Source organism: Monodelphis domestica, chromosome 4 (assembly GCF_027887165.1).
Source record: "Monodelphis domestica isolate mMonDom1 chromosome 4, mMonDom1.pri, whole genome shotgun sequence".
Taxonomy (NCBI): domain Eukaryota; kingdom Metazoa; phylum Chordata; class Mammalia; order Didelphimorphia; family Didelphidae; genus Monodelphis; species Monodelphis domestica.
This window is the reverse complement of record NC_077230.1, coordinates 384,860,866-384,875,017: the sequence shown is the minus strand read 5'-3', so window position 1 is coordinate 384,875,017 and position 14,152 is coordinate 384,860,866. Positions and strand designations below refer to the sequence as shown.

Below are 14,152 nucleotides of genomic sequence, written 5' to 3'. Positions count from 1 at the left end.
AGACCTTAGAACGTGGGTGTCAGAAGTAGGAGGGACAACTCAAAATGTCAGTTCTGGGAAATCCCTTAAAACATAAAACATCAGAGATGTTAGAGCCCAGGATGTCAGAGTTGGAAGGGACCTTGGGACACACTTACTACTGGAAGGAGCCTTAGAACTTTGGATATAAGAGGTGGGAGAGACTTCAGAACTTAGAAACTTTTAGACTTTAGAACAATGAATGTCACTGCTAGAAGGGATCCTTAGAAATCATCTAGACTAATTTTGAGTCATCTAGTCTTATTTTGAGTCAACTAAGATGTTGGTCTTATTTTGGCCAAGTTTATATAGCTAGTCAACAGCCAACTTGAGATTCAAACTCTGATGGAAGTCCAGTGATATTTTCAGCATATTATTCTGCCTTTTGCTTTAGGTTTTGGTTTTAGGGCTGGAATGCTAGGTTTAGGTAGATGGGGAATATACGTGGAACTCAAGGAAGGTTAAATCGTACAGACAAGAAAGCTGGCAGAAACGTTAGAGCTGGGGGCAAAATGTTAACATTTCAGAGTTTTCAGAAATGTTAGAGATTGGGGGAGTCACAGGATCCAGACTTAGAGCTGAAGTGGAACTTATAAAAAATTTACGCAATCTTTCCTTTTACAAATAAAGTCAGGCCTACCGAGACAGAGTGGCTTGCTCAGAATCACATAGCGGTTTGAATCCAGGTCTCCTTTTTTCCAAAATCTGTTCTTCCCAATAATATGCCACATTTGTATCGGAAAGGTTCAAGGTTAGAAACTAGGAGCCAGAGATTAAGGGACAGGCACTGAGACCAAATCCTGATCATTTCCTTCCTCAGCCCCTTAAGCCATTGACTTTTATTAGCCGAGGCTTCTCTTGCCTGTGTTACTAATGACCCAAAAAGCTAAGGATTAGTCCTGGAGCACCAACTTTGTCCTCATTCACCCTTATGCAAAAGTGGCTTGTCCAAGGCCAAGTCCCATGAATGCGGCTCCTTTGGCCCAAAGAGCAGCTCTCCTCTGCACATTTCTGGTCCTATGTTTGCATGTTACATCCAATTCCCAGGCTGTCAATAAAACGGGAGGCGCAGTGCAGTTGTTTCTGAGGGCCTAGCACACATAGAATACAGAACAGGTGATTAGATGCATTAATGTCCTCCCACCCGTGATGAGGAGAGACAGACACATATGCAGCCGACAGTACAGGAGAGATGCCTAGAGGTACCGAGATGGGCGGAAGGGAAGAGGAAGATGATCACTCATCAGGAATGCTGGCTCAGGGCCTTCACACATTGTGATTGACATGACTGCTAAGGTCCTCTTCCATTCTGATCCTAGGAGTCTGGATTTAGAGCTGTCATTGAATCCAGGCACTCACTCTCATTTAATAAATCAACAAACTGAGGCCCAGAGTAATTAAGTGACCTGCCTATTCTTTAGAGGCAGCTCGAGGCACAGTTGATAGAGTGCTGGCCCTGTAGTCAAGAAGACCTGAATTCAAATCCAGCCTTAGACACTTATTAGCTGTGTGACCCTGAGCAAGTCACTTAACTCTGTCTTAGTTTCTTCAACTGAAAAATGGGGATAATGATAGCACCTATTTCTCAGGGTTATTGTGAAAACCAAATGGAATGTTTATAAAAACTCTTAGCACAGTTCCTGGCACATAGTAGCCTCTATATACATTTTTGTTCCATTCCTGAAGTCACAAAGGTAGTAAGTCAAAGAGTCAAGATTTGAACCCAGATCCTCCAACTTCGTATTTAGCACTTTTCACACTGCTCTGAGTTCCAACATTCTCTATTCTAAGGTCTCCCCCAGCTCTGATATTCTCTGTTCTAAGGTCTCTCCCAGCTCTGACATTCTCTGTTCTAAGGTCTCTCCCAGCTATGACATTGTCTGTTCTAAGCTCTCTCCCAGCTCTGACATTCTCTGTTCTAAGCTCTCTCCCAGCTCTGACATTCTCTGTTCTGAAGTCTCTCCCAGCTCTGACATTCTCTGTTCTAAGGTCTCTCCCAGCTCTGACATTCTCTGTTCTAAGCTCTCTCCCAGCCCTGACATTCTGGGTTCTAAGCTCTCTCCCAGCTCTGACATTCCCTGTTCTAAGGTCTCTCCCAGCTCTGACATTCTCTGTTCTAAGGTCCTCCCAACTCTGACATTCTCTATTCTAAGGTCCTCCCAACTCTGACATTCTCTATTCTAAGGTCCTCCCAGCTCTGACATTCCCTGTTCTAAGGTCTCTCCCAGCTCTGACATTCTCTGTTCTAAGGTCCTCCCAACTCTGACATTCTCTATTCTAAGGTCCTCCCAGCTCTGACATTCTCTGTTCTAAGGTCTCTCCCAGCTCTGACAGTCTCTGTTCTAAGGTCTCTCCCAGCTCTGACATTCCCTGTTCTAAGGTCTCTCCCAGCTCTGACATTCTCTGTTCTAAGGTCCTCCCAACTCTGACATTCTCTATTCTAAGGTCCTCCCAGCTCTGACATTCCCTGTTCTAAGGTCTCTCCCAGCTCTGACATTCTCTGTTCTAAGGTCCTCCCAACTCTGACATTCTCTATTCTAAGGTCCTCCCAGCTCTGACATTCTCTGTTCTAAGCTCTCTCCCAGTTCTGACATTCTCTGTTCTAAGGTCTCTCCCAGTTCTGACATTCTCTGTTCTAAGGTCTCTACCAGCTCTGACATTCTGTGTTCTAAGCTCTCTCCCAGCTCTGACATTTCCTGTTCTAAGGTCTCTCCCAGTTCTGACATTCTGTGTTCTAAGCTCTCTCCCAGCTCTGACATTCTCTGTTCTAAGGTCTCTCCCAACTCTGACATTCTCTGTTCTAAGGTCTCTCCCAGCTCTGACATTCTCTGTTCTAAGGTCTCTCCCAGCTCTGACATTCTCTGTTCTAAGCTCTCTCCCAGCTCTGACATTTCCTGTTCTAAAAGGTCTCTCCCAGCTCTGACATTCTCTGTTCTAAGGTCTCTCCCAACTCTGACATTCTCTGTTCTAAGGTCTCTCCCAGCTCTGACATTCTCTGTTCTAAGGTCTCTCCCAGCTCTGACATTCTCTGTTCTAAGCTCTCTCCCAGCTCTGACATTTCCTGTTCTAAAAGGTCTCTCCCAGTTCTGACATTCTCTGTTCTAAGGTCTCTCCCAACTCTGACATTCTCTATTCTAAGGTCTCTCCCAACTCTGACATTCTCTGTTCTAAGCTCTCTCCCAGCTCTGACATTCCCTGTTCTAAGCTCTCTCCCAGCTCTGACATTCTCTGTTCTAAGCTCTCTCCCAGGTCTAACATTCTCTGTTCTAAGGTCTCTCTCAGCTCTGACATTCTATATTCTGATGTTTATTCCAGCTCTGATATCTAGTGTTTTCTGATCCCTTTCGACTATGTAGATGGATGATTTTATAGCTCAGGACAGTAAGTGGAGTAGGAGGTGCTGAAAGGTAGAGTGGGCATGGGCTGGAGTGAGCTATGCCCTACCTCAAGGGCTGGAGGAGGAAGAATTCCAACCACTCCTGGATTCTTCCCCTTCCAGACTTGGAGCTCTGGTTGCTTTTACCCCTGGTCATAGGAATGAGAATTCACCTAGTTAATTCCCAAGAAGAAACCCACCTGAGCATTCCGTCCTTCCCTTCTAACTTCCCCCAAAGTCTCAAATTCATTTTGCTCAAAGCCTATTCCATGCTGTTAGTGCCTGAAGTGCTCCTTAACCTAGTTGGACAGAGACAACAGCTGAGAGCCTAAAACAATCCCACACCAGAGGAAAGGGGGAAGACAGCCAGATAGTTAGGGGTTCTGTAGCCTCCTTTACACCATCCCACTGGGGCTTTAGAAGAGGCTTTGGCCTACTGGTCCCCAATATACTGAGTCCTCTAAAGCAGCCTCTCCAGACAGATGTACGGGATGCATTTTCTGTTTCTTTTTGGCTGCTTCCTGAGACCTGGTGATCAGGCTTCTCCTATGGACTGTGGCAATGTGGTGTAGTGGATAGAGCACTGCATTTTGAGTCCATAAGCCCTGCATTTGAATCCTTCCCTGGGCACTTACTATCTATGACCCTGGGCAAATCACTTAATCTCTGTGTGCCTCAGGCTCCTCATTTGTCAAATGAGGGGTTGGACTCAGGGATCTCTAAAGAGGCATCCAGCTCCAAGTCCATGATCTTGTGATTTTTTCCCTCAAATTTGGAACTCCCTGAGGGCAATGAATGCATTAGCAATTGTCATAACTGGTGGAAAGTCTCCTTGCAGTAACCAAGGTGTTAAGAATGATTCTTCAGAGCTCCAACTTTTCTCCTTCCAAGCATTCTGTCTCCCTTAGAGTTCTGAATCTATTTATTAATTCAACTGTCAATGAAATGTTTTAAATATTTTTCACTTACATATCGCCCTTATTCCCAGATGTAGCTTTCTCTAGCCCCTAAGCAAGAAGTAATCCCTTTTAACAAAGAATAAAAAAGAACTCAGATCTTTTTAGCTATGTGGATCTGGGCAAGTCACTTAACCCTGATTGCCTAGCCCTTGTTCTTATGTCTCAGAATTGTTTCCAAGACAGATTGCAAGGGTTTAAAAAAAAAAGAATCAGGAAAAAAAACCCAACAGCTGAGCACCAAAACATCAACAATACCTCACAATATATGCAGTGTTCCATGTCTATAGTCCTCCACTTCTGCGAAGAAGAAGAAAGGGAGCACGTTTTCTCAGCTCTTCTCAAGAACCAAACCTGACTTATTATAATTACACAGATTCGGTGATGATTTGCTTTTCTTTGCTTACAGTGTTGTAGTCATGTTTATGATTGCCCTGCTTCTTATTTCACTCTGCATCAATTCAGATAAATCTTCCCATGATTCTCGAAATTCTTTATAGGCCAGATGTCTCCAAAGTCTTAGCTTAAACCACTAAGGCTTTTGGGATACTTTGTATGCTTTCTCATGGAACATTAATACTCTATTTTTATTCACATATCTCAATTTATTTAGCCTCGATTGATGGACACCTATTTTTTTTTTCCAGTTTTTGCTACAAGGAAGATACTGCTATAAATCTTCTGGTGTACATAGGATTTTCTTTCTGCCTTTGACCTCGTTGGGGTATATATTTCATAATGAGATCTCTGAATGAAAGGATATAAATATTTTTAATTAATTTTTAATTAAATTTTATTTTTTTCAATTACATATAGAAACAATTTTTAACAATTGTTTTCTGATATTTTGTAATTCATATTCTCTCCCTCCCCCCTTCCCAAAGGTGGTAAAAGTCTGATATGGGTTACACCAGTGCTTTGATGCAACATATATTCCTACATTCCCCACGTTGTGACAAAAGACACATCACATTAGATAAAAAACTCATAAAGGAAATACAATAAAAGATGACATGTTTTGATCTGCAACCAGATTCCAACAGTTCTCTCTTTGTCTGTAGATAGCTTTTTTTTTTTTAAATCATGAGTCCCTTGGAGTTACTTTGGATCCTTGTTTTGCTGATAATAGTTTAATCCTTCATCGTACAACATTTCTGTAACTGTATACATTGCACTCCTGGTTCTGCTCACTTCATTTTGCATCAGCTCCTATATGAAAAAGATATAAACCTTTTAGTCACTCATTTAGCCTAGCTTCAAATTACTTTTCCAGGTCTATTATTTATTGGTCAACCTCATAGTCTAGTAGCTCCAAAAGTCCCCAGTCGAAGATGCTAATTAATTTGGTGTCTCCCTTTGTGTTCTATGTGCAGTGGGAGGAGGTGAGTGGCTACAATGAAAACATGAACACCATCCGGACCTATCAGGTGTGCAACGTCTTTGAGTCTAGTCAGAACAACTGGCTCCGCACCAGGTACATCCGCAGACGAGGAGCTCAGCGCATCCACGTGGAGATGAAATTCTCTGTCCGGGACTGTAGCAGTATCCCCAACGTCCCTGGCTCCTGCAAGGAGACCTTCAACCTCTATTACTATGAAGCCGACTTTGACTCGGCCACCAAAACCTTTCCCAACTGGATGGAGAACCCATGGGTCAAAGTCGATACAATTGCTGCGGACGAAAGCTTTTCCCAAGTGGACCTTGGGGGGCGGGTGATGAAGATTAACACGGAGGTTCGGAGCTTTGGGCCTGTCTCCAGGAATGGCTTCTACCTAGCCTTTCAAGACTATGGCGGCTGTATGTCCCTCATTGCTGTCCGGGTGTTCTACCGCAAGTGTCCCCGTGTAATCCAGAATGGGGCTGTCTTCCAGGAGACGCTGTCTGGGGCTGAGAGCACATCTCTGGTGGCTGCCCGGGGCACCTGCATCCCAAATGCTGAAGAAGTAGATGTGCCCATTAAGCTCTACTGCAATGGGGATGGAGAATGGCTGGTGCCCATTGGGAGATGCATGTGCAAGGCTGGCTACGAATCCGTGGAGAATGGGACTGCCTGCCGAGGTAATGGAATGCACTTTTTGTTTGTCTACTGATTAACTCTCTTTTTCTGCCTCTAGAATGGTCTGGTTCTTCGTCTCTGGAGTGGGCTGACTCTTTGAACAAGCCAATTTTCCTTTTGTTAGAGTTGGTTGATGGAGAACAAAGAGAAAATAGCTTCTTCTCTGGTGCCATATTCCCTGTAGCATTGCCCCAGCTGTTCTTCAGGATACTGTGTCAGTGTTGGTAAATGGAAGGGGCCAGACCTCCACTGTTGGGAAGCTTTGGTTCCTCAAGTATGTCCCTGATGAGGAGATCCTTCAAGCTGAAGATCATCTTAGAACAGAGAATAGTGGCATATTATGTTGATTGTTTTATTGGTTCTGATTAATCTCCCTTTGCATCAGTTCATATAAATCTTCCCATGCTGATTTGTATTCATCACATTTGTCATCTCTTTACAGTTCAGTTATATTCCACTACATTCAGGAACCCCATTTTACTTAGCCATTCCCCATTTGTTAGGCATCTACTTTGTTTCTAGCTACTGAATATTTTCTCTGCAAGGGACAAGAAAACACAGACTATCCGAGCGAAAGGGACTCTGGCACTCTAAAGGCTGATGTTGGACAGGGGTCTTGGAACACAGAATGCTAAAGCTGAGAGGGTCCTCAGAGGTCATATGGTCTCTCAGTTCTGCAGGTCTGGATCAGTCTCAACTCAGCCAGTAATTTGCAAATGTAGTCAATCACTTCCCATCCCTGTCAACTCTTCAGTTTGTAAAACGGAGGGAGTTGAACTAAATCAGGGTTTCTAAACTTCTGGTGTCTGCGTGTCTCCTTTGGCAGAGGTCTGGTAAAGTCTATGGACTGTCTCTGAAGAATGTTTTTTAATATATTACATTAGGCGCAATGTATCGAAAACCAGTGTTCAGAGTGAAAACTCCTGAGATAGATGATTTCTAAGGTATTTCCCAGCTCTGACATTCTGTGTTTTAAGAGTCTTTCCCAGCTCTGATGTTCCATGTCCTATAGACCCTCCAGTCCCAACAATCAGTGATCCAACATTTTTTGTTCTCAGATTCCTTCTGCCTCTTGGAACTTTATAATCGAATTCTGACATTCTCTGAGCATCATTCCCCCATTTCAATTTTTGTTTCCCCATTTAAGAGAATGAAAAGGGAGGGTCTGATGGGAGAGACAATACCAAGGGAAAATCACAATCTAGTATCTCTTTTAACACCTGGTGGTTCCTAATCAAGGAAAATTGATTAGTCCCCCCACTCCTATGCCGGCCCAGAGCCCCCATAGAGGGGCAGTTTCTGAGCCAGCTGTCCCCATGTGAGTGCCGATTGCTGGCCCTGGCGTGATTAATGAGCTAGGGGAGTACAGAGCCACATAGCCCTCAAGTGCAGCCTGTGAAACAGCTGCCCAGATGTGGGGCCTCCCAGAGCCTTTGGCTAGAAAACAGACCTTATGACCTGACTTCCTCACACTGTGCATATTCTTCCCTCCCTTGTTCCCATCCCAACCTCTCACTTACTTGCTTTTTCCTATTCCTTTTTCCATTGGCTTTATGGTACTGATAAGACTATACAGGCACCCAGACATGTCCTTTTTCTACAGAATTTTTGTTAACTCAAACGCTGCTCCAATTATATCCAGCCTTTTCAGGAACCTAAAGGATTCCTGAATTGAAAGGGGCTTCCCAAGGGCTTCAGTGAAGCCTCTGCCTGTCTCCAAGCTGTCCCAGACCATTCTTTTGTGGAATGTTAGAGTTGGAAGGTCTTTTTAGATCATAGAGTGTGGAACTATGGGATGTGAGATGTGAGAGGGGCATTAGAAGACAAAATATCAGTGCTGGAAAGGGCCTTATTAAAACAAAGAATTTTTGCCTAGAAAGAGAGGAAGAAACCTTCAAAGGAATGTAGAATGTCAAAATTAGGAAAGATCGTAGAAACACGATTTTCAGAATTGGCAAGGACTTTAGAACAAAGAATACTGAAGCTAGGAGGGCTCTTAAAACAGAGAATGTCAGAGCTCAGAGGGCCTTAAAACACAGAAAGTTAGGGCTGGAAGGAACCTAAAACAAAAAAAAGGTAAAGCTAGAAGGAACCTTAGAATGTAGAATAGTGCATGTCTAAGAGATTTGAGAACATGAAATGTGAGAATGCAGATTGTTAAAACTGGAAAAGAACTGAAAACACAATAACAATCATAGACTGTTAGATCTGAAATCATCTTTGCAGATCATCTAGTAAGATCCCCCTCCTTTTCAAGATTAGAAAAGCATCATGGTGTGGGGGGGGGGGGGGCTGTGGCTGTGTGGGTCAGTGGATGGAGAGTTGGGTCCAGAGATGGGTGGTTCTGGGTTCAGATCTGAACTCAGATACTTCCTAGTTCTATGACCCTGGACAAGTCACTTAACCCCCATTGCTTAGCCCTTACCACTCTTCTTCCTTGGAACCAACACACAGTATTCATTCTAAGATGGAAGGTAAGGGTTAAAAAAAAAAGATCACTAGAATAAGTCTAACCAACATTTATGTAAGACTTTAAGGTTCACAAAGTACTTTATATCTTATTAGCTCTTTTGATCCCCAAGTGCACATCTGGATGCTCAGACCTATCTACCTCTTTCCCCCTTTCTCTGTCTTTGATCCTCTCTCTTTTAGACTCTGTGTCTCTCTCTTTCTTTGTCTCTCTATATATTTCTGTCTCTAAGTTCCTCCTTTATGATCCTTCCTGGAATCAGTGCAGCAGTGCCTATGGCTATGGGATTCCTTGACCCACGGATACTCCATTCTTCTCCAATAGTGAGCATCAGATTCCTGGGCTTATCTCTTACAATAGTGAACCAAGATCTTTAATTGATCTGCCATAAATCTGTGTATTAAGATTCTGTCAGAGCTAGAACAGGATTTCTTTATGTTTTCCTCAGACAGAGGGGTTTGTGACCAGTGCAGGACACTTAGATCCATGTGTTTATTCAAAGACTGCAAATTAGGCTTTTAAACCAGTGAGCCTTTGGGTTCTTCTCTCTTCCTCTTCTCTTCTCTCCTCTCCTCTCCTCTCCTGTCCTCTCCTGTCCTCTCCTCTCCTCTTCTCTTCTCTTCTCTTCTCTTCTCTTCTCTTCTCTTCTCTTCTCTTCTCTTCTCTTCTCTTCTCTTCTCTTCTCTTCTCTTCTCTTCTCTTCTCTTCTCTTCTCTTCTCTTCTCTTCTCTTCTCTTCTCTTCTCTTCTCTTCTCTTCTCTTCTCCCTGTCTCTCTCCATCTTTCTTTTTTCTGTCTCTCTATCTGTCTTTCCCTCTGTGTGTGTGTCTTCTTTCTCTCCCTCTGTCTCTGTTTCTCTCTGTGTGTCTGTCTCTCTCCCTTGTTATTCCCTTTGACTTCTTTTTCCCCCCTCTTCTTTTTCTTTGCCATCTACCAATCACAACTGTGAAGCTTACTTCCCTTAGGCCTTTGGTCTGTCTTTGCACATCACACACACACACACACACACACACACACACACACACACACACACACACACACATCCCTCCATCTCTCTCCTCCAATATCCCAAGGAGCACAACACTCCAACATTCCATATTCTAAATATGTTTTTCATGATAATACATGTATAACCCAGATCAAATGGCTTGACAGTACCAGGATGGTGAAGGGAATGAAGGGAGGGAGATAAGTTTGATCATATAACTTGGGAAAACTTACATGAAAATTGTTTTTTACATGTAATTGGTAAATAAATATAAAGGAAAATTCCATATTCGAACACTCTGGACTTTAAGAAGCCTTCTAGCTCTTATATTCTCTGTTCTAAAAGCCCTTCCAACTCCCATGTTCTGTATTAAGAGACTTCCCAGCCCCAGCAATCCATATCCCATCATGTCACACAAACTCTTGTGTGCTGTGTTCTTTAGAACAACTCCAGCGTCAATGTTGTATATTTGAAGAGCTTTCCATCTCACTGTATTCTAAGTTACCTGCCAGCTCCAGCAATCCTGTATTCTAAGAAGCCTTCCAAGTTTCACATTTGATGTCTCTACGTGTTACATTGGAGGTGGGAAAACAGGTCAGTCTAAGAGTGAGCCAACTGGCCTGGGAAGGAGGGGAGGTGGAGCCCAGAGGAAGACCTGGGTATAGTCTGCAAATTGGAACGCTAACTGGGAGGGTGGTGACCTCTTCCTCCTAGCTTAAGCGCTTCTAACCAGAACTATCTACCCAGTCAGGGGTGAGAGAGGTGTCAGTGTGCAGACAACCGGACACCCCAGGACGTCCAAGATCCTGTTTTCAGGAAGGACGAAGGGAGAACCAGAAAAGTCAAAGAAATTCTAATGTAGAGAAAAAGCCATCGTCCCTCCTCTATACACCTGTCTGAATTATCCTTCTAATTTGGATGGGGCCTTAAAGAACAGCTAGTCCAGGGATTCTTAATCTGAGACCTGTGAATTTATATTGAATATTTTGATAACTATTTCATGTACTCTGTTCCTTTTGCATTCGTGTATTTTATTTTGTGACCTTAAAACTATGATTTTGAGACGGGGTCCACAGACTTCACTGAATTGCCAAAAGGCTCATAAGACAGAAAATGTTAAGAGTCTCTGCTTTAGTCCATCCTTCTTTATCTCATCCAACTGCCACCTTAGCTCAGGCCCTTATTACCTCTCACTGGGACTTTATTTTTTTAAGCCCTTATCTTCTACCTTAGAAGCAATACTAAGTATTGGTTCCAAGGCAGAACTGGTAAGGAGCAGGCAACTAATGTCGAGTGACTTGCCCAGGGTCACACAGCTAGGAAGTATCTGAGATTTGAATTTAGGATCTCCCTTCTTCAGACCTGGCTCTCTATCCACTGAGGCACCTAGCTGCCCCTTCCACCTGGACTTTTGAAGCAGTCTCCTAATTGGATTTCTGGCCTCCAGTCTCATCCTTTTCCAAACCATCTTCTACATATTTGCCAGAATTATTTTTCTCTAGGACACAGTTCTAACCAGGATACTTTTCTGCTTAAGAATCCCCTTACTCTCTCTAGGATAACACACCAACTTCTCTGGTTGGCATGGAAAGGGTCCTCCATTGACTCATTTCAGCCTCTTTTTCTAAACTCATTTCAATTTGCTAGATGGTTCAGTGGATAGAGTACTGGGCCTCGAGTCAAGGAAATCTGAATTCCAGCCTAACCTTGGATACTTCCTAGCTGTGTGACCCTGGTCGAGTCACAAACTCTATTGCCTACCCTTATTACTTTTCTGCCTTGGAACCAATACTAAGTATCAACTCTAAGAAAGAAGGTAAGGGCTTAAGAAAAAATGAAATGGAAAGACTGAGCTCCCATGTCACTTCCTACATGAGGCTTTTCATGACCCATAATGGAAGTTGCTTTGCATGGACTTGTCTGTGTATGTGTTGGCACATAGTAGGTGCTTAATAGATGCTTATCGACTACTTATAAAATGGTAAAGGTAGAAGAGACTTGGAACACAGGATGTCAGAGCTGGGAGAGACCTTAGAACAGAGAATGTCAGCTGGGAGAGACCTTAGAACAGAGGATGTCAGAGCTGGGCGAGACCTTAGAACAGAGAATGTCAGAGCTGGGAGAGACCTTAGAACAGAGAATGTCAGAGCTGGGAGAGAGCTTAGAACAAAGAATGTCAGAGCTGGGAGAGATCTTAGAACAGAGAATGTCAGAGCTGGGAGAGACCTTAGAACCCAGAATGTCAGAGCTGGGAGAGACCTTAGAACCCAGAATGTCAGAGCTGGGAGAGACCTTAGAACAGAGAATGTCAGAGCTGGGAGAGACCTTAGAACAGAGAATGTAAGAGCTGGGAGAGGGCTTAGAACAGAGAATGCCAGAGCTGGGTGTTAGAGGTAAGAGCTTAGAAAACAGACTGTCAGAGTGTTGTCCAGAGATCTCTTGAGTCCTTGAGACCCTTTCAGGTGGTCCTTGAGTCAAAACTACTTTCATAAGAATACCAAGGTTTTTGAATGTCTAATACCATAAATATCAATAGATCCACATGAACTTAAACTTTTCAGGAAGTCCTCAATAATTTTTTAGAGTATAAAAAAGGGTCCTGAGACCAGCCCTTGGTCTACAAGATAAAATAGAAACTCCAAAGCGTGGTATTCAGGGCTCATTGCAGTCTGATTCCAACCTACATTCAGAGCCTTAGCTCAGATTCCTTCCCTTCATCCTGTCTTTGACTATCTACCACCCAGATGGACTCCTCTGGACTTGCCCTTCTATCTCCCACCTTTGAACATTTGCATAGTCCCCCAGGCCTTCTCCTAATCTCTGTCTTGTTGAATCCTTTTCCCTCCAGCTTCTACTTCCTTTACCATGCCCAAACTCCATATGCCAGCCAAATGTGACCTTTCCCTCTCCATGTTTTCCAAGAGTACTTTGTCTGAAACTCTCCCTGGCCCCCTTTACTCACTACTTTGTATTTTTTTATTTGTATCATTTGTATTTTTATTTAATATATAATATATTTAATATTAAATTTATATTTAATTATATATAATCATTAAATGTATATAATATGTTATATATTTATTATACATAATATATAATTATAATATAAATTATAATAAGTTTAATATTAAATATAATATATTTAATATATAATATAATACACATAATTATTTGTATTATTCAAGGTACTATGCTGGGCCCTGGAAATACAACATCTAAAAAAAAATGACAGTATCTCTTGTATCTAGGGAACTTATCCATGTGTATTTTGTTTCCCATCTAATAGAAAAAAGTTCCTGGAAAACAGGAACCAGGTTATTATCTTTGTCACCTTGCTGCCCAACACATAGGATTGTAGACTTAGCCCTGGATGGGACCTTAGAAGCCACTGAGCCCAAACAACTTACTTTACAGATGTGGAAACTGAGGCATAGATCAGTTACATGACTTGCCCAGAGTCACTCAGCCAAAAGCATCTAAGAGATGGCAAGTCCTCAGTTCATTTGAATTCAATGTTTGCTCCACATTGATGTCTCTAGTCACTTTGCATTTCAGGCTTCAGCTTGCAAATCTGTCAAATGAGAGGATTGGTTTCCATACCCTCTCAATGCCCTTCTAGATGGAGACAAGCAGCTCCTCCTTGCCGAGATGGAAGGGAGAGCGCAACAGCGTGTGAGAGCAAGGGAGGAACCTGGAAGGAAATCCAGTCCCTGAAAAGCAACCAACACTTTGTTCCAAGTTGGAAAGGCTGGCTCGTTAATAGATTTTAACGAGAGCTTCCCCATTGCCTCAGTGCCCTCCAAACACAGCCATAAATAGCTGGGGAAGGTTCCCAGTCACTCTCTCCACTGGGCTTTTCAGCTGGTGCAAAAAGCCAGGGATCTGGAGAGAAAGAGGGGGGCTATTTATTGAGGACCTGTGTGCGCTTAAACAGTTTAAGCTGTTCTAAGCTGGTAACCCAACAGGATTTGGAAGTAGTTAACAATTCACGGGGAAAAGGGGGAAAAAATGCCTAGGCTGCAGCTAGAAGCGCCCAGCCTTCACCGGTGCCCTGGCAGGCCCAGCTTCTCCCCTGCCTTCCCAAAGTTCCTTTCTTTCACCTTGTCACTTTCACTCGTGATACTTTTAAGGATGTTCATAATTAACTCCATCATGCTGTCTCCCTGAGCAGACCCAATTCTCTCTCTCCTAATGAGAGGTCTCTCTTATTTTGTTCTCATTTCAAATCAGATTAGTTAGACCTGGAGGGACCTAAGAGATCATCTATTCCAACCTCCTCCTTTTTTTTT

The 14,152-nt window shown here is 43.0% G+C and overlaps 1 protein-coding gene across 3 annotated transcripts in view; it reads left to right on the top strand.

Annotated features, from left to right (window-relative positions):
- The window catches only part of EPHB2 (EPH receptor B2), a 309,543-nt gene that overhangs the window by 88,890 nt on the left and 206,501 nt on the right, over positions 1-14,152 (top strand). For all 3 annotated transcript variants that reach the window (XM_056795607.1, XM_056795606.1, XM_056795605.1), the window contains exon 3: positions 5,724-6,408. In XM_056795607.1, coding sequence (XP_056651585.1) covers positions 5,724-6,408 — 685 coding nt within the window. The remainder of the gene's footprint in view (positions 1-5,723; positions 6,409-14,152) is intronic.